This window comes from Mandrillus leucophaeus, unplaced genomic scaffold (genome assembly GCF_000951045.1).
Source record: "Mandrillus leucophaeus isolate KB7577 unplaced genomic scaffold, Mleu.le_1.0 Scaffold120, whole genome shotgun sequence".
Classification (NCBI taxonomy): Eukaryota; Metazoa; Chordata; class Mammalia; order Primates; family Cercopithecidae; genus Mandrillus; species Mandrillus leucophaeus.
In genome coordinates this window covers 470,316-488,272 of record NW_012100321.1, presented here as the reverse complement: position 1 = coordinate 488,272, position 17,957 = coordinate 470,316, and the positions used below count along the sequence as shown (strand labels likewise).

General features: G+C 50.8%; 1 protein-coding gene across 5 annotated transcripts in view; it reads left to right on the top strand.

Annotated features, from left to right (window-relative positions):
- Positions 1-17,957, top strand: part of PRKD2 (protein kinase D2) — a 60,651-nt gene that overhangs the window by 38,829 nt on the left and 3,865 nt on the right. For 3 of the 5 annotated variants that reach the window (XM_011969607.1, XM_011969595.1, XM_011969600.1), the window contains 7 exons: positions 418-676; positions 2,583-2,635; positions 2,761-2,833; positions 3,767-3,873; positions 4,780-4,941; positions 13,036-13,134; positions 16,445-16,712. In XM_011969607.1, coding sequence (XP_011824997.1) covers positions 418-676; positions 2,583-2,635; positions 2,761-2,833; positions 3,767-3,873; positions 4,780-4,941; positions 13,036-13,134; positions 16,445-16,712 — 1,021 coding nt within the window. Of the gene's footprint in view, positions 1-417; positions 677-2,582; positions 2,636-2,760; positions 2,834-3,766; positions 3,874-4,779; positions 4,942-13,035; positions 13,135-16,444; positions 16,743-17,957 lie in introns of all 5 variants that reach the window. The other 2 variants (XM_011969589.1, XM_011969583.1) reach the window with 1 other exon arrangement.

Below are 17,957 nucleotides of genomic sequence, written 5' to 3'. Positions count from 1 at the left end.
CGATCTTGGTTCATTGTAACGTCTGCCTCCCAGGTTCAAGCAATTCTCCTGCCCCAGCCTCCTGATTAGTTGGGATTACAGGCACATACCACCACGCCTGGCTAATTTTTGTATTTTCAGTAGAGATGGGATTTTGCCATGTTGGCCAGGCTGGTCTCGAACTCCTGACCTCAAGTGATCTGCCCGCCTCGGCCTCCCAAAGTGTTAGGATTACAGGCGTGAGCCACTGCCCCTGGCCTCTGCCAGTAATTATAAAAGAACAGTGAGAACAGGCTTAGAATTACTGGGAACTTGTCTAACCACTCTGCAAACCAGGCCCATCCCCATCAACATGGATCCTGTGTATCCTTCTGGGTAAGCAGTAGAATTCCAGGGTCTGCCTGGTATCCTCACCTGTGCTGGTTCCGCATCCTGCAGGAAATTCCGCTGTCAGAAATCCTCACGGTGGAGTCTGCCCAGAACTTCAGCCTTGTGCCGCCGGGCACCAACCCACACTGCTTTGAGATCGTCACTGCCATTGCCACCTACTTTGTGGGCGAGATGCCTGGCGGGGCTCCAGGTGGGCCAAGTGGGCAGGGGGCTGAGGCCGCCCGGGGCTGGGAGACAGCCATCCGCCAGGCCCTGATGCCCGTCATCCTTCAGGACGCACCCAGCGCCCCAGGCCACGCGCCCCACAGTAAGTCCTCCCACCCCGGTCCTTGAAAGAATAGGTCTAGATGGGTGGGGCAGGATTCTGGGGAATGGAAGGGCCAAAGAGGGCCCTTGGGCAATGGTGGGGTTGAAAACATGGCTTCTGGACTCAGCAGGCCTGCATTCAGACTCTGTTAATCATGCCTGTTAATCCCAGCACTTTGGGAAGCCAAGGAAGGAGGATCACTTGAGGCCAGGAGTTCAAGACCAGCCTGGGCAACATAACGAGATTCCATCTCTACAAAAAATAAAAACAATTAGCCAGGTGTGGTGGCGCACTCCTGTAGTTCCAGGTACTTGGGAGGCTGAGGCAGGAGAATTGCTTGAGCCTGGGAGGTTGAGGGGCTGTAGTGAGTCGTGATCGCACCACTGCACTCCAGTCTGGGTGACAGAGCAAGACTCTGTCTCCAAAAAAGAAAAAACAAACAAAAAACACAAAAATCCACAACAAATCTCTGTTAAGCTTCTGGCCTGATATGTGGGCTTGGGCATGTCACTTCCCCTCCATGAGCCTTGTCCCAGGTGCTGATAAGTCCTCATGCACTTACTGAGTGCCTCCTCTACGCGGGACAGTGCTGGGGACCCAGTGATCAGGACAGCCCAAGACCTGCCCTCATGGGGCTCAGAGTCCAGTAGGGCAGAATACCTGTCTTCAGAGAGTGACAGTCCAGGGTGGGCAGGGTTGGGACAAGGGAGCCAGGGAGCTGGAGGGGCCCAGAGGGGTACCTGACCCAATCTGGGTGTATAGGAGGGCTTCCTGGAGGAGGTGACATCTGAACTGAGACCTGGAGGCCGAGGCAGGGTGAGATGTGGGAAAGAAAATGAGATCTCATCTTAGGCAGAGGCAAAAAGTGATGAAAGAGTACCAGGTTCCCACCCTCTGGAGCTTATAATCCAGTGTGGGTTACAGACACTGATCATTAACCCATACAAGCAACGAGTGTGATACAGAACATTTGCGACAGTGATCCAGCTTGGTCCTAGGAGTGACATTTGAGCTGACACTTGAGGATGAGGAGGATTTAGCTAAGTCTAGGATGAAGGAAAGAGTTTTCCTGGCAGGGGAAACAGCATATGCTGAGACTAGAAGGTAGAAGAGAGCTTGCTGTATTTGAGGCCCAGCAAGGAGGCCAGTGTGTCAGGAATAGCATGTAGGGGGTTGAAGTCAGAGGTAGATGAGGGTCTAGGCCATGCCTTTTAGACCATTTAAGGAGCTCAGGCTTCTTCCTCAGGGCACTGGGGAGCCAAGGCAGAGTTGTGAGCAGAGGAAGGATAGGGTCAGCCTTGTGCCTCAGTAAGATCCCTCTGGCTTCTCTGTGGGAGGTGAATAGGAGGGGCACGATTGGGGCAAGGAGACCAGGGAAGGGGCTGTGGAGTGAGGACCCAGAGTTGGAGGGCGAGCAGGGGCCTAGACTGGTGGAAGAGAGAGACATTCAAGTGGCAGAAAGATCCGGATTTAGAAATATCTGGCTCTGGTTGGGTTTGTAGGGGGACAAATTCAAGGGAAGACGCAGGAGTCAGTCTGGGCTTTCCCTCCAAGACTCGGTTTCCTTCTCTGTATATTGAGGTCAGTCTGCCTCCCCTGGTGCTGAGATCCTAGGGTAAAATGCTCAGCAAAATCATCCGTAACGTCACTCCTTTAGCCACTCAGTACATCTCATTTACTCTTCCTGGTGGCCCTATGAGGGAGGTCCTTTTATTATCTCCATTTTCTAGATGAGGAAACCGAGGTTCATAGTGGACAAGTCACCAGCCTGAAGCTGCATGTTGTATCGAACATTGGATTCAAATCTGGGTGGCCTGACTCCCAAGTCTGCCTTTGCAGGTATAGGTGGAGATAATCCTGAGCCTGGAGTCCCCTCACCTCTCTCTCTCCTCTCCCCTCTCCCCAGGACAAGCTTCTCTGAGCATCTCTGTGTCCAACAGTCAGATCCAAGAGAATGTGGTGAGACTCCTGCCCACACATGATGCCCTCCCTTCCCACAAACCCTCCCCAGCTCTCTCAGCTCCTTGACTCCCCCTCCCCGATTTCCATTTGCACCCCTGACCTGCCCTGTCTTCACCCTGCAGGACATTGCCACTGTCTATCAGATCTTCCCTGATGAAGTGCTGGGCTCAGGGCAGTTTGGAGTGGTCTATGGAGGTGAGGACACTTTAGAGCTAACCCAGAGGGGGCCTGGGGCTGGGGGAAGCTGCTGTAGCTCCAACCCTTCCTTTCTGATTGGTCACATGCTCACCTCCTATGTTGACTGGGTTAGAAAGCTAGATCCTAGGTGGACTGGTTGTAGGTTCTTTTCTCATTGGGAGAAACCAATGGACTCTCCTCCTGTTGTAAATAGGAAGTGTAAATTCAGCACTCTGATTAGTCACAGAGGTAGATTTTGATTGGATAGGGAAGGTAGATTCTGCATTCTGATTAGCCACAGAGCTAGAACCTAGATTCTGATTGGATAGGAGGATAGATTCTGCACTCTGGCCACAGAGCTAGATCCTAGATTCTGATTGGATAGGAGGATAGATTCTGCACTCTGGCCACAGAGTTAGATCCTAGATTCTGACTGGCTAGGAGGGCAGATTCGGCATTCTGATTGGCCACAGGCTAAATCCTAGATTCTGATTGGATTCAAGGGGTGGTAAATTTTACACTTTGATTTGTCACAGAGCTAGATCCTAGAGCTGGATAGGACAGGGAGGGTAAATTTTACACTCTTGGAAGTGTAGAATTTGGGTGGAGATAATTCTGAACCTAGAGTCCCCTCACTTTTGTCTCTCCCCTGTCCCCAGGACTCTTATGGGCCCCACAAAACTAGATGCTAGATCCTGACTGGTTATAAATCCAGTTTCCCATGTTATACATTCTCTTCTTTGGAGCTTTGTTTTTTGCTTTCCTTCTTTCTGCCTTTACTCCCAAAGTGCACCTCTGCTGGCCTTTTCACATATCTCCTGGGGCCTCCAACTCTGCCCAACTCTGACTGTCTCTATGATGGGGGGGCAGAGGTCAGCAGAGGTGGAGATACTCCTGCCAAACTGGGTGGTCTTGCTCTCTCAACCCCCATCTGTGTGACTCCCTGCCCAGGAAAGCACCGGAAGACAGGCCGGGACGTGGCAGTTAAGGTCATTGACAAACTGCGCTTCCCCACCAAGCAGGAGAGCCAGCTCCGGAACGAAGTGGCCATTCTGCAGGTAAGCACCAGGCCGCCTTCCCTTTCTGCTGCTTCCTTTCACGGGCCAGCTGACCCAGTGTGTAGGGGTGGTCAGGGAAGGCTTCCTGGAGGAAACCATATGCATGTTGAGACTGAAGAGGAGGAGAAGGTGTTCTTAGCAGAGGGACCAGCCTGTACAAAGGCCTGGTGAGAGGGAGCGTGAGGTTTTCTAGAAAGGAGGTACTGGAAGATGAGGCCAGGGAGGAGGGTGAAGCCAGACCCTTGGGACTTTCTCCTGAGGGTACTGGGGAGCCACAGAAGGCTTTTGAGCAAGGGAGGGGCAGGATCAGGTGTGTACTTTAGGAAAATTCCTCGGGCTGCCATCTGGAGGGTGGGTGGAAAGGGAAGTGACTGTAGCCAGGAGGCTGAGTGGGGATCTGGGTGGGAGAGAGGGGTTAGACCAGGATAGGACTGGGGAATGTGAGAGGGGGTATGGATTTAAAAGATACAGACATGCAGAGCTCTCCCCATTTCTCCAAGCTCTTGCTCCTCCCTCCTGCAACCCTGGGCCTCCACCAGAATTTCAGGATGTAAAGATCCTTCTGGGCCGGGCATAGTGGCTCATGCCTGTAATCCCAGCACTTTGGGAGGCCGAGGTGGGAGGATCATTTGAGGCCAGAAATTTGAGACCAGCCTGGCCAACATGGTGAAACCCCATCTCTATATTTAAATAGAAAGAAAAAAAAGATCCTTCTGGGCACCTGGCAGGTGGGGTGGAGGTGGGCCTGTTCTGTCTTGGCCTGTGGGAAGCCCCCTTCCCTCCCTGAGTGCCAGCACCCCAGGGACATCCTTCTCCTTGTTTGTCATCCTCCTGCTCCCATACCTGACCCTTTGGGGTCTGAGTTTGTGGGCGACCTGGGCCCTGACCCCGCTCCCCACCCTGCAGAGCCTGCGGCACCCTGGGATCGTGAACCTGGAGTGCATGTTCGAGACGCCTGAGAAAGTGTTTGTGGTGATGGAGAAGCTGCATGGAGACATGTTGGAGATGATCCTGTCCAGTGAGAAGGGCCGGCTGCCCGAGCGCCTCACCAAGTTCCTCATCACCCAGGTGCGCCATCCTGCCCGCTGCCACCCACCCCTCCCCATCAGGTGTTGGCTTGGAGAGGCCCTGTACGCCTAGGGGGTCAGGAAGACACTGGCGGGAGTCACGATAGCAGATAATAGAAACCATAATCAGGCCAGGCGCGGTGGCTCACGCCTGTAATCCCAGCACTTTGGGAGGCCAAGGTGGGCAGATCACGAGGTCGGGAGATCGAGACCATCCTGGCTAACATGGTGAAACCCCATCTCTACTAAAAATACAAAAAATTAGCCGGGCGAGGTGGCGGGCACCTGTAATCCCAGCTACTCGGGAGGCTGAGGCAGGAGAATGGCGTGAACCCGGGAGGCGGAGCTTGCAGTGAGCCGAGATTGCGCCACTGCACTCCAGCCTGGGCGACAGAGCGAGACTCTGTTTCAAGAAAATAAATAAATAAAAACCATAATCGTACAGGAGTAACAATAAGCATAATATAAAAAATAAGCCATGCACGGTAGCACATGCCTGTGGTCCCAGCGACTCAGGAGGCTGTGGCAGGAGAATCACTTGATCCCAGGAGTTCTGCGCTGATCAGTTGTTCTCATTAAGTTCGGCATCCATGCGGTGACCTCCCGGGAGCAGGGGACCACCAGGTTGCAAAGCAGCCCAGGTTGGAAGCAGAGCAGGTCAAAGCTCTCGTGCTGAGCAGTAGTGGGATCGCATCTGTGAAGAGGCACTGCACTCCAGCCTGGGCAACATAGCGAGACCTGCCTCTAAAAAGAAAGAAGAAAGAAAAATAATAGAGTGACAATAACAATTAAAAATAATAAAGAGTAGTCTGGGCGCGGTGGCTCACGCCTGTAATCCCAGCACTTTGGGAGGCTGAGGCAGGCGGATCACCTGAGGTCAGGAGTTTGAGATCAGCCTGGCCAACATGGTGAAACCCCGTTTCTACTAAAAATACAAAAATTAGCTGGGCGTGGTGGTAGGTGCCTGTAATCCCAGCTACTTGGGAGGCTGAGGCAGGAGAATCGCTTGAACCCAGGAGGCGGAGGTTGCAGTGAGCCGAGATCGTGCCACTGCACTGCAACCTGGGGGACAAGAGTGAGATTTCGTCTCAATAATAATAATAATAATAATAATAATAAAGAGTAATACTAATAGAAAAATAATAGACTAGTAGTAATGATAGCTACTTTTACTATAAAAAAAAAATGATTGATCAGTCAGGCTCCCTGGACCTGATTTGACTCATCTGGAAAAAAGGGGAGTCAGGCATGGTGGGGTACACCTCTAATCTCAGCTACTCAGGAGGCTAAGGCCAGAGGACTGCTTGAGCCCAGGAGTTTGAGACAGCCTGGGCAACATAGCAAGAGCCCATCTCAAAAACAGGCTGGCTCATGCCCATAATCCCAGCACTTTGGGAGGCCAAGGCAAGAGGATCACTTGAAGCCAGGAGTTGGAGACCAGCCTAGGCAACATAGTGAGATCCCATCTCTACAAAAAGAAAAAAAAGAAGACCTAGCTGGATGTGGTGCCTGGTAGCACAAGTCTGTAGTCCTGGCTGCTTGGGAGGAGGGAGTGGAGGGGATCTCTTGAACCTAGGTGGTCAAGGCTGCAGTGAGCTATGACCGTGCCACTGCACTCCAGCCTGGGTGACAGAGCGAGACCCTGTCTCAAAACCAAACAATAGAAAAAAGCATCAAGGAACCCTTTTTCTCTCATTCATTCATTCATTCAGTTGGTCAACAAATACTCCCTAGTCCCTCCTCTGTGCTTGGTGCCTTGCTGGGCAGTGCTGAGGACACAGGGATGACCAATACAGCCCCAGCCTTAGACAATGACTGCTCAGGTGAGCAGGGCCAGGACAAGGGAGGCTGATAATGGTGATGATAAATAATGTGGTCACTGACATTTATTGAGCACTTACTATGTGCCAGGCACTCTTCAAACTCATTTAATCTTTATAGTAACCTACGTAGGAGGTGCTATTATTATCACTCCCTTTTTATGGTTGAAGAAACTGAGGGTCAGAGACATCAAATAACTTGTCCAGAGTCACATAGCTGGTGGGATTTGAACCTAGGATCTTTGCTTTTAACTAGTGATGTCAAACTCATTTGTGTTACATTCAGACAGATTTTCCTTGTGTGCCTGTGCTTTTTATTTGTTTTTTTTTGAGACACGGTCTCGTTCCGTCACCTGAGCTTGCTGCAGCCTCGACCTCCCGGGTTCAGGAGATTCTCCTGCCTCAGCCTGCTGAGTAGCTGAGACTACAGGGATCAGCCATCACGCCCAGCTAATTTTTATAAAGACAGGGTCTCGCTATGGTGCCCAGGCTGGTCTTCAACTCCTGGGCTCAAGTGATCCTCCCAACTCGGCCTCAGCCTTGCAAAGTGCTGGGATTACAGGCGTGAGCCACTGTGCGCAGCCTCTGTTCTGATTTCTTTTTTTGGGAGGGCACATTAGATTCTTATCACTTACGTTGTTCAGTGGTTTTATCCCAGTATTTGTTTGCCTCTTTATTTTATATTTAACTTTTATTTACCATAGGGTTTTATTTTATTCTATTTTTTTTTTTTTTTTTTTTGAGGCAGGGTCTCATTCTGTCATCCAGGCTGGAGTGCAGTGGTGTGATCATAGCTCACTGCAGCCTCAAACTGCTGGGCCGAAGTGATTCTCCTATTTCAGTCTCCTGAATTAGCTGGAACCCCAGGCATGAGCCACCATGTCCAGCTAATTTTTTTTTTTTTAATGTTTTTGTAGAGACAGGGTCTCGCCATGTTGCCCAGGCTGGTCTTGAACTCCTGGGCTCAAGTGATCCTCCCATCTCAGTCTCCTGAGTTAGCTGGAACCACAGGCATGAGCCATCACACCTGGCAATTTTTTTTTTTTAATGTTTTTGTAAAGACAGGGTCTTGCCATGTTGCCCAGGCTGGTCTCAAACTCCTGGGCTTAAGTGGTCCTCTTGCCACAGCCTCCCAAAGTGTCCGGTTACAGGCGTGAGCCACTGCATCCAGCCTGCCATAGAGTTGAACTTTTACAATGTTAAATATCCCCTTTTGTGGTTTCTGTGTTTCACATCCCTCCTAGAAAGGCCTTTCCCTCTGGTTGGCGCCTTGCCTTCTTCTGAGACATCTCTGTGGGTCTCAGAGTCATCGTTGCTGTTTCCTTTACCCTGGCCCAGCACCCTTATCCTCTCAGGCAGTGTGCCTGTTTGTCAGGCTGGCTTATGGGATGGGGACAGAAATCCCCTAATGCAGCCTCATCCAGACCTTATTATTTATTTATTTTTGAGACAGAGTCTCGCTTTGTTGCCCAGGCTGAAGGGCAGTGGCACAATCTCGGCTCACTGCACCCTCTGCCTCCTGGGTTCAGGCGATTCTCCTACCTCAGCCTTCCGAGTAGCTGGGATTATAGGTGTGTGCCACCATACCTGGCTAATTTTTTGTAATTTTAGTAGAGATGGGGTTTCATCGTGTTGCCCAGGCCAGTCTCAAATTCCTGAACCTCAAGTGATCTGCCCGCCTCAGCCTCCTAAAGTGCTGGGATCACAGGTGTGAGCCTCCGCGCCCGGCCACATCCAGACTTCAGGTGTGGAGAGGAATCATGGTTCTCACAGGTGGCTGCTTGCAGCAGCTGAGGGGGTTTCTCTTTCCGGCCTTCGTCTCTTTCTCTCTTTTTGCCTGCTTGCTCTTCTTTCTCTCTCTCTCTGCAGATTTCTGCTTTCTGGGCTCTTGCTCTGCCCTACACCCACGCCCTGTGCTAAACCCTTTACCTCATGAGCTTATTTAGGCCTCACACCATCCTATGAGGTAGGTATTGTTATAACCCCCATTGTATAGATGAGGAAACTGAGGCTCAGGGAGATAGCTGTCTCCCTCGAGGTCACAGCCGAGTAGCTTTCCAGCCAAGATTTGAGTCTGGATCTATCTAGCTTCCAGTCTGGATCTATCTAGCTTCCAACCTGCCCTCTTTTTTTTTTTTTTTTTTGAGACGAAGTCTCACTCTGTCACCCAGGCTGGAGTGCAGTAGCACAGTCTCAGCTCACTGCAATCTCTGCCTCCCAGGTTCAAACGATTGTCCTGCCTCAGCCACCTGAGTAGCTGGGACTACAGGCACGTGCCAGCACACCCAGCTAATTTTTGTATTTTTAGTAGAGATGGGGTTTCACTATGTTGGCCAGGCTAGTCTTGAACTCCTGACCTCGTGGTCCACCACCCACCTCAGCCTCCCAAAGTGCTGGGATTACAAGCATAAGCCACCGTCTCTGGCCAATGGTTTTTTTTGTTTTGTTTTTTTGAGACGGAGTCTCGCTCTGTCATCCAGGCTGGAGTTCAGTGGCACTATCTCAGCTCACTGCAACCTCTGCCTCCTGGGTTCAAGTGATTCTCCTGCCTCAGCCTCCTGCGTAGCTGGGAATACAGGCACACGCCACCATACCTGGATAATTTTTGTATTTTTAGTAGAGATGGGGTTTCACCATGTCAGTCAGGCTGGTCTTGAACTTTTGACTTCGTGATCTGCCCACCTCGGCCTCCCAAAGTGCTGGGATTACAGGCATGAGCCACCATGCCCGGCCTAACCTGCCCTCTTTATTCACATGAACTGGGAGAAGATCAACTGACAAAATCTGGAAATGGGCCGGGCGAGGTGGCTCACGCCTGTCATCCTAGAACTTTGGGAGGCCAAGGTGGGTGGATCACCTGAGGTCAGGAGTTTGAGACCAGCCTGGCCAACATGGTGAAATCCCATCTTTACTAATAATACAAAAATTAGCCAGATGTGGTGGCGCACACCTGTAATCCCAGCTACTCAGGAGGCTGAGGCACAAGAATCGCTTGAACCTGGGAGGTGGAATTTGCAGTGAGCTGAGGTCATGCCGTTGCACTCCAGCCTGGGCAACAGAGTGAGACTCCGTCTCAAAAAAAACAACGTGGGCCGGGCGCGGTGGCTCAAGCCTGTAATCCCAGCACTTTGGGAGGCCGAGACGGGCGGAGAGACCATCCTGGCTAACACGGTGAAACCCCGTCTCTACTAAAAATACAAGAAAATTAGCTGGGCGAGGTGGCCGGCGCCTGTAGTCCCAGCTACTCGGGAGGCTGAGGCAGGAGAATGGCGTGAATCCGGGGGGGCGGAGCTTGCAGTGAGCCGAGATCGCGCCACTGCACTCCAGCCTGGGGCGCAGAGCAAGACTCCGTCTCAAAAAAAAAAAAAAAACAATGTAGAGATGACATACAACACATGCATCTTTCCAGCTTGGTCTCCCAGTCTGTAGAATGAGGATTTTGGCTGGGCAGGGTGGATCATGCCTGTAATCTCAAGGTTTGGGTAGCTGAGGTGGGAGTATCATTTGAGGCCAGGAGTTTAAGACCAGCCTGGGCAACACAGCGAGATGCCATCTCTACAAAATTTTTTCTTTTTTAAAGAAAATCAGAATAAACACAAGTATTTAAATTCTGAGACATAGATAATAATTGCAGTAGTACAACACTGTGCTTCTGGTGTACTTGGCATTTTGTTTGAGAGAATCAAGAAATATGATTCTCACAGATTAATGGTTACAAATGATAATTTTTTTTTTTTCTTCCACTCAGCTCACCTTGTCATCATAGGAACAGATACAGCAGGAGAAGCTTTATTTCAGAGACACACACAAATATATTTACCAACAGGCCATCACAAAAATAGTAACTAATAACAACAACAGTAACAGCTAACATACAGTGGTTAGCTATCCTAAGTGCTTTACATGCATCTTTAGATACGCTTTAAACCTTATAGCAACCTGTGAGGTCGGTACTCTTTTTTTTTTTTTGAGATGGGGTCTCACTCTGTTGCCCAGGCTGGAGTGCCGTGGTGCGATGTTGACTCACTGCAACCTCTGCCTCCGGGTTCAAGCAATTATCCCGCCTCAGCCTCCCAGGTAGCTGAGATTACAGGCTCGCGCCACCACGCCCGGCTTATTTTTGTATTTTTAGTAGAGATGGGGTTTCACCATGTTGGCCAGGCTGGTGGGTGGGTACTATTATCACCCCCATTTTACGGATGAGGAAACTGAGAGCCAGAGAGGTGAAGAGACTTGCCCAAGGCCGTAAGTTTGTAAGCATTGAGCCAGGTTCTCGACCTGGGCAGGGCAGATTGGCTCCAGAATCTCTCTGCCCCTTTTTTTTTTTTTTTTTTTTTGAGACAGATTCTTGCTCTGTCGCCCAGGCTGGAGTGCAAAGGCATGATCTTGGCTCACTGCAAACTCCACCTCCCAGATTCAAATGATTCTCCTGCCTCAACCTCCCAAGTAGCTGGGACTACAGGTACCCGCCACCACGCCCAACTAATTTTTGTATTTTTAATAGAGACAGGGTTTCGCCATGTTGGCCAGGATGGTGTCTAACACCTGACCTCAGGTGATCCACCTGTCTCAGTCTTCCAAAGTGCTGGGATTACAGGCTTGAGTCACCGCACCCAAAGTTTTTTGTAAGGATGAAAAATATTTTTTTAAAAAATGGAATCAGGCTAGGTGCGGTGGCTCACGCCTGTAATACCAGCACTTCGGGAGGCCAAGGTGGGTGGATCACGAGGTCAGGAGTTCAAGACCATCCTGACCAACAGAGAGAGCAACCATCTTTACTAAAAATACAAAAATTAGCCGGGCATGGTGGTGTGCGCCTGTAATCCCAGTTGGTCAGGAGGCTGGCGTGAACCCAGGAGGCTTTCTCAAAAAAAAAAAAAAAGAGGGGGGGAATCAAAGCCTGACATAGTGGCACATGCCTGTAGTCCCAGCTATTTGGGAGACTGAGGTTGGATGATCACTTAACCCAATTGGTTTGAGGCTGTAGCGAATGATACTGTACTTCAGCCTGGTGATGGAGGGAGACTCCATCTCTTAAAAAAAAAAAAAAGGGTGAGGTGGGGTGGCTCACACCTGTTATCCCAGCACTTTAGGAGGCTGAGGTGGGTAGTTCACTTGAGTGCAGGAGTTTGAGACCAGCCTGGGCAACATGGTGAGACACTGTCTCTACAAATACAAAAATTAGTCAGGTGTGATGGTGTGTGCCTGTAATCCCAGTTACTAGGGAGGCTGAGGTGGGAGGATGGATTGAGCCTGAGAGGTCGAGGGTGCAGTGAGCTGTGATCCCAGCTCTGCGCTCCAGCCTGAGTGACAGAGCAAGACTCTGTCTCAAAAAAAAAAAAGAATCACATAGTTGGATCTTGAAAATGCCTGCTCTATTAGTAGCATTCAGGAGTTTACCATATGCTAGAAGATCTCAGGATCTTCACAGCCCCTCTCATGTAGCCGAGCCTTTCTAGTTTACATTTAACTCTTCTCTCTCAGGTGTAAATGGTTCTATGATTCTGAGATTCTTTGGTGCTCCAGTGCCTCCTGTTTCCCTGGCAGGGCTGTGTAGGAAGGCATGGATGGGGCCAGGCGTAGTGACTCACTCATGCCTGTAATCCCAGCATTTTGGGAGGCTGAGATGGGTGGATCACTTGAGGCCAGGAGTTGGAGACCAACCTGATCAACATGGTGAAACCCTGTCTCTACTAAAAATACAAAAAAAACTATCAGGGCAGGTCTGGGTGCAGTGACTCACGCCTGCAATCCAAGCACTTTGGGAGGCCGAGGTGGGCGAATCACGAGGTCAGGAGTTCGAGACCAGCCTGGCCAACATGGTGAAACCCGTCTCTGCTAAAAATAGAAAAAATTAGCTGGGCATAGTGGCCGGCACCTGTAATCCCAGCTACTCGGGAGGCTGAGGCAGGAGAATCTCTTGAGCCCTGGAGGCGGAGGTTGCAGTGAGCTGAGATCACGCCGCTGCACTCCACCCCAGGTGACAGAGTGAGACTCCGCCTCAAAAAGAAAAAAATAAAATTAGCCAGGCATGGTGGCACACGCCTGTAGTCCCAGCTACTTGGGAAGCTGAGGCAGGAGAATCACTTGAACCCGCGAGGTGGGGTTGCAGTGAGCTGAGATCATGCCACTGCACTCCAGCCTGGGTTACAGAGCAAGACTCTGTCTCAAAAAAAAAAAAAAAGCATGGACGGGTTTGGAGGGCTGGCTGCTGAGGGTGAGATTTGGCTGAGTACCTGTCTACCTTTCTTACTGGCCCCATCTGCTCCCCTCAGATCCTAGTGGCTTTGAGACATCTTCACTTCAAGAACATTGTCCACTGTGACTTGAAACCGGAAAACGTGTTGCTGGCATCAGCGGACCCATTTCCTCAGGTCAGTTATGTCCCCTCCTGATTTGGGGAAATCCAGGCAACGCTGATGGCCGGGGTCGGGATGGGGAAGGGGATTATACTAATCAAGATGTGGGGGCCAGGCACAGTGGCTCTTGCCTGTAATCAGCATTTTGGGAGGCTGAGGCAGGAGGATCACTTGAGCCCAAAAATTTGAGACTAGCCTGGGCAACAAAGCGAGACCTCATCTGTACAAAAAATGAAAAAAATTAGCCGGGAATGGTGGCGTGCACCTATAGTCCCAGCTGCTTAGGAGGCTGAGATGGGAGGATTGCCTGAGCCCAGGAGTTGGGTGGCTGCAGTGAGCTATGATCATGCCACTGCACTCCAGCCTGAGTGACAGAGTGAGACTCTAGCTCTTAAAAAAAAAAAAAAGGAAGAAGACCGGGTGCGGTGGCTCACGCCTGTAATCCCAGCACTTTGGGAGGCCGAGGCGGATGGATTATCTGAGGTCAGGAGTTCGAGACCAGCCTGACCAACATGGAGAAACCCCGTCTCTACTAAAAATACAAAAAATTGGCCAGGCGTCGTGGTGCATGCCTATAATCCCAGCTACTCCAGAGGCTGAGGCAGGAGAATCGCTTGAACCCAGGAGGTGGAGATTGCGGTGAGCTGAGATCGTGCCATTGCACTCTAGCCTGGGCAACAAGAGCGAAACTCCATCTCAAAAAAAAAAAAAAAAAAAGTAAAAGAAACAGATGAAATTAATTTTAATAATATAGTGTATCCCAACATATAGCACTTTATTCAATAATCAACATAAAAATTATTAAGACCAGGCGAGGTGGCTTATGCCTATAATCCCTGCACTTTGGGAGGCCAAGATGGGAGGATAGCTTGAGCCCAGGAGTTCCAGTCTGCATCCACAGTGAGCTATAATTGTGCCACTGTACTCCAGCTGGGGTGACAGAGCAAGACCCTGTCTCTTAAAAAAGAAACAAAGTTCAGTGAAATATTCTGCTTGTTTTTCATACTATGTCTTCAAAATCTGGTGTGTGACAGTTGGGGAAATAGATTGACATACCCAAGTTGTTCCAAACATATTTAAAAGTTTTCTGGTCGGGCACAGTGGCTCATGCCTGTAATCTCAACACTTTGGGAGGCTGAGGTAGGCAGATCACTTGAAGTCAGGAGTTGGAGACCAGCCTGGCTAACATGGTGAAACCCTGTCTCTACTAAAAATATAAAAATTAGCCGGGCATGGTGGCAGGCACCTGTAATCCCAGCTACCCGGGAGGCTGAGGCAGGAGAGTTGCTTGAACCCAGGAGGTGGAGGTTGCAGTGAGCCGAGCTCACACCACGGCAGTCCAGCCTGGGCAACAGAGCAAGACCTAGTCTAAAAAAATAAAAATAAAATAAATAAAAATTTTAAAAAAAGATCCAGCCACGTGCGGTGGCTCATGCCTGTAATCCCAGCACTTTGGGAGGCCGAGGTGGGCAGATCACGAGGTCAGGAGATCGAGACCATCCTGGCTAACACAGTGAAATCCCATCTCTACTAAAAATACAAAAAATTAGCCAGGCGTGGTGGTGCGCGCCTGTAGTCCCAGCTACTTGGAGAATGGCGTGGACCCAGGAGGTGGAGCTTGCAGTGAGCTGAGATTGCGCCACTGCACTCCAGCCTGGGCGACAAAGCAAGACTCCGTCTCAAAAAAAAAAAAAAAAAAGATTCATAGGAAAGGGTAGATCTTGGAAAAGGGAAAGATCTATAAGATCTGTAGAAAGGGTAGAGGACCTCAGGAAAGTGTGGCTGTCACATTGAGATTCAGCTCAGGGGTTGGCACGTGGCTGGTTTCAAAGGTGACAGAGGCTTCAGACTTCAAGGATTTGGGGCTCTATCCTGCAAGCAACAGTGAGCCAAGGAAGGGTTTTGAACAGGGAAGGGACAATACATGAACAGAGCGGGGACTGAGGCTGAGACTGGTAGGCAGCAGAGCAGGACCTTGAACCCAGGTCTTGCTGGCTCCAAAGCCTGTCCATGACCTTAGACTGCAGCCATTAACAATGAGGGAAAGGGGCCAGGCGTGGTGGCTCATGTCTGTAATCCCAGCACTTTGGGAGGCCGAGGCAGGCGGAACACCTGAGGTCAGGAGTTTGGGACCAGCCTAGCTGACATGGCAAAACGTCATCTCTACTAAAAATATAAAAATTAGCCAGGTGTGGTGGTAGGTCCCTGTGATCCCAGCTATTTGGGAGGCTGAGGCAGGAGAATTGCTTGAACCCGGGAGGCAGAAGTTGCAGTAAGCCAAGATCACGCTACTGCACTCCAGCCTGGGCGACAGAGCAAGACTCCATCTCAAAAAAGTAAATAAATAAGACAATGAGGGAAAGGTAGGCATACACCGTACTGTCTGCCAGCTACCGCAGTCAGCACCTGCTCCTACCTAATCCCCAGGAAAGCCTGAGAGGAGGCTGTTATCAACAACCTCCCAATACAGATGACAAAATCAAGGCCTGGAGAAATTAGGTTCCTGACCTGAGATCACCGAGGCTCATTCTGTGCTAGACACTGTTCCTAACACGTTGCATATATATTTCTCTTTCAGTCTAAATAAGCACCCTTTAAGGTAGGGACTGTAAAGATCTCCATTATGTTTCATGTTTGTTTGTTTGTTTTTTGAGACGGAGTCTCGCTCTGTCACCCAGGCTGGAGTGCAGTGGCACGATCTCGGCTCACTGCAACCTCCGCCTCCCAGGTTCAGGCGATTCTCCTGCCTCAGTCTCCCAAGTAGCTGGGACCACAGGCTTGTGCCACCACGCCTGGCTAATTTTTGTATTTTTAGTAGAGACAGGGTTTCACCATGTTGGCCAGGCTGGTCTCGAACTCCTGACCTCAAATGATCCATCTTCCTTGGCCTCCCAAAGTGCTGGGATTGCAGGCGTAAGCCATCATGCCCCAATCATGTATATTTTAAGGCTATTAAAAAAAAAATCTGCATTATTCAGAACAAACCATTGGAGGTGGCAGAGGTATAGCAGCAGCTAGCATTTATTGTGCACCAACTGCATGCCAAATATTGTCCTGTGGGCTTTGGATGGTTTAACTCACTAACCATCATGGCAGTCCTCTGAGATAGGTGCTCTTCTGCTCATATTCTTCCTATAGATGGGGAAACTGAGGCACGGAGAGGGAAAGTCACTTGCCCAGGGTTGCTCAGCTAGTGAGCCGAGGAGCCTGGATTCAAACCAGCATTCAGCTTTCTCTGGAATACCATGGGGGGTGGTGTGGTGGGGATGCTGGGGCGGGTGCGGCTCCATCACCCAATAGAGCCTTCGCCCCTCGCCCTCTGCAGGTGAAGCTGTGTGACTTTGGCTTTGCGCGCATCATCGGCGAGAAGTCGTTCCGCCGCTCAGTGGTGGGCACGCCGGCCTACCTGGCGCCCGAGGTGCTGCTCAACCAGGGCTACAACCGCTCGCTGGACATGTGGTCGGTGGGCGTGATCATGTACGTCAGCCTCAGCGGCACGTTCCCTTTCAACGAGGACGAGGACATCAATGACCAAATCCAGAACGCTGCCTTCATGTACCCGGCCAGCCCCTGGAGCCACATCTCAGCTGGAGGTGCCTGGGGCCCGCCTACCCCATGGGTGGGTGGGTTGTGGGGTGGGGCTGGAGGAGTGGGCGGCGCCACGAGAGGGGGTGGACCGGGAAGCAGCCTGGCACCTTGTGGGTGGAGCCTAGTGGTGGGGCGGGCCTACTGGAGGGGCGTGGCCACAGGAGGAGCCATCCTATAAACAGTGGGCTGGGACCCAGTCCTAGACTAGGTTAGTTGGGCTGGAAACCAAGTGCCCCAAAACTGCTAAGGAGGACACTTGGAGCCTTAGGGGGCTGAGTGAGACTTGGCTTGTCTAGGGTGGGACCAGGAGAGGGACTGGACTTGAGAGTGGCAAAGGGCTGGGGTGACCAGGAGAAGGGGCTGAGCCCCTCAAGGCATTGGTTGGAACCTGGAGCCTTTGGGCAGACGTTGCGATCTCTGCATTCCTGGGCTTTGGTGTCATGGCTGGGCCTGATGAGGTGGCACCGGGCCTGGTGACTTGAACCTGCTTGGGAATGGGTCTGTAACTTTCCCTGCTTGGAAAAGTTAAGTCCTAAGGCCTGGAGCTTTGAGGCTGGGTGTGGGATGGCATGCTTAGAGGGCCAGAGGCAAGGCTAAGATACTGGGGTGTGTCAGAAGCCAGGAGAACAAGGGACATGTCTTGGAGCCAGGGAGCTCAGGAAGACAGATGGAGTATGGGAAGAGGGGGATCATTCATTCGTTTATTTATAACCATTTATTCAACAAGTACATTCATGTATTTATAACCATTGATTCAACATGTTGAGTGCCTACGATGTGCCAGGCATTGACTGTTCCAGCTCTGGGAATACTGTGATGACTTGGACAGGAGGGGTCAGGTGCGGGGGAGCTCCTTGAGTGGTCTGTGAAGAGTGGAAGGGGGAAGAGCCCTCTCTGGAGGGTGTGACTTCATGGAGCAGGTGGGGCAGGGTGATGCAGAGGTTGCTCAGTGCAGGACAAGACAAGGTCTTGGTGGTGGTCTAAAAGTACAGGCCCTAAGCAGTGAGAATGTGGATTGACTTGAGTCCTGGAATAATACTGGGGGTGTTCAATACTGGCTTTTTTTTTTTTTAGACGGAGTCTTGCTCTCTCGCCCAGGCTGGAGTGCAGTGGTGTGATCTTGGCTCACTGTAACCTCCGCCTCCTGGGTTCAAGGGATTCTCCTGCCTCAGTCTCCCAAGTAACTGGGATTACAGGCACACACCACCTGCCTGGCTAATTTTTTGTATTTTTAGTAGAGACATGGTTTT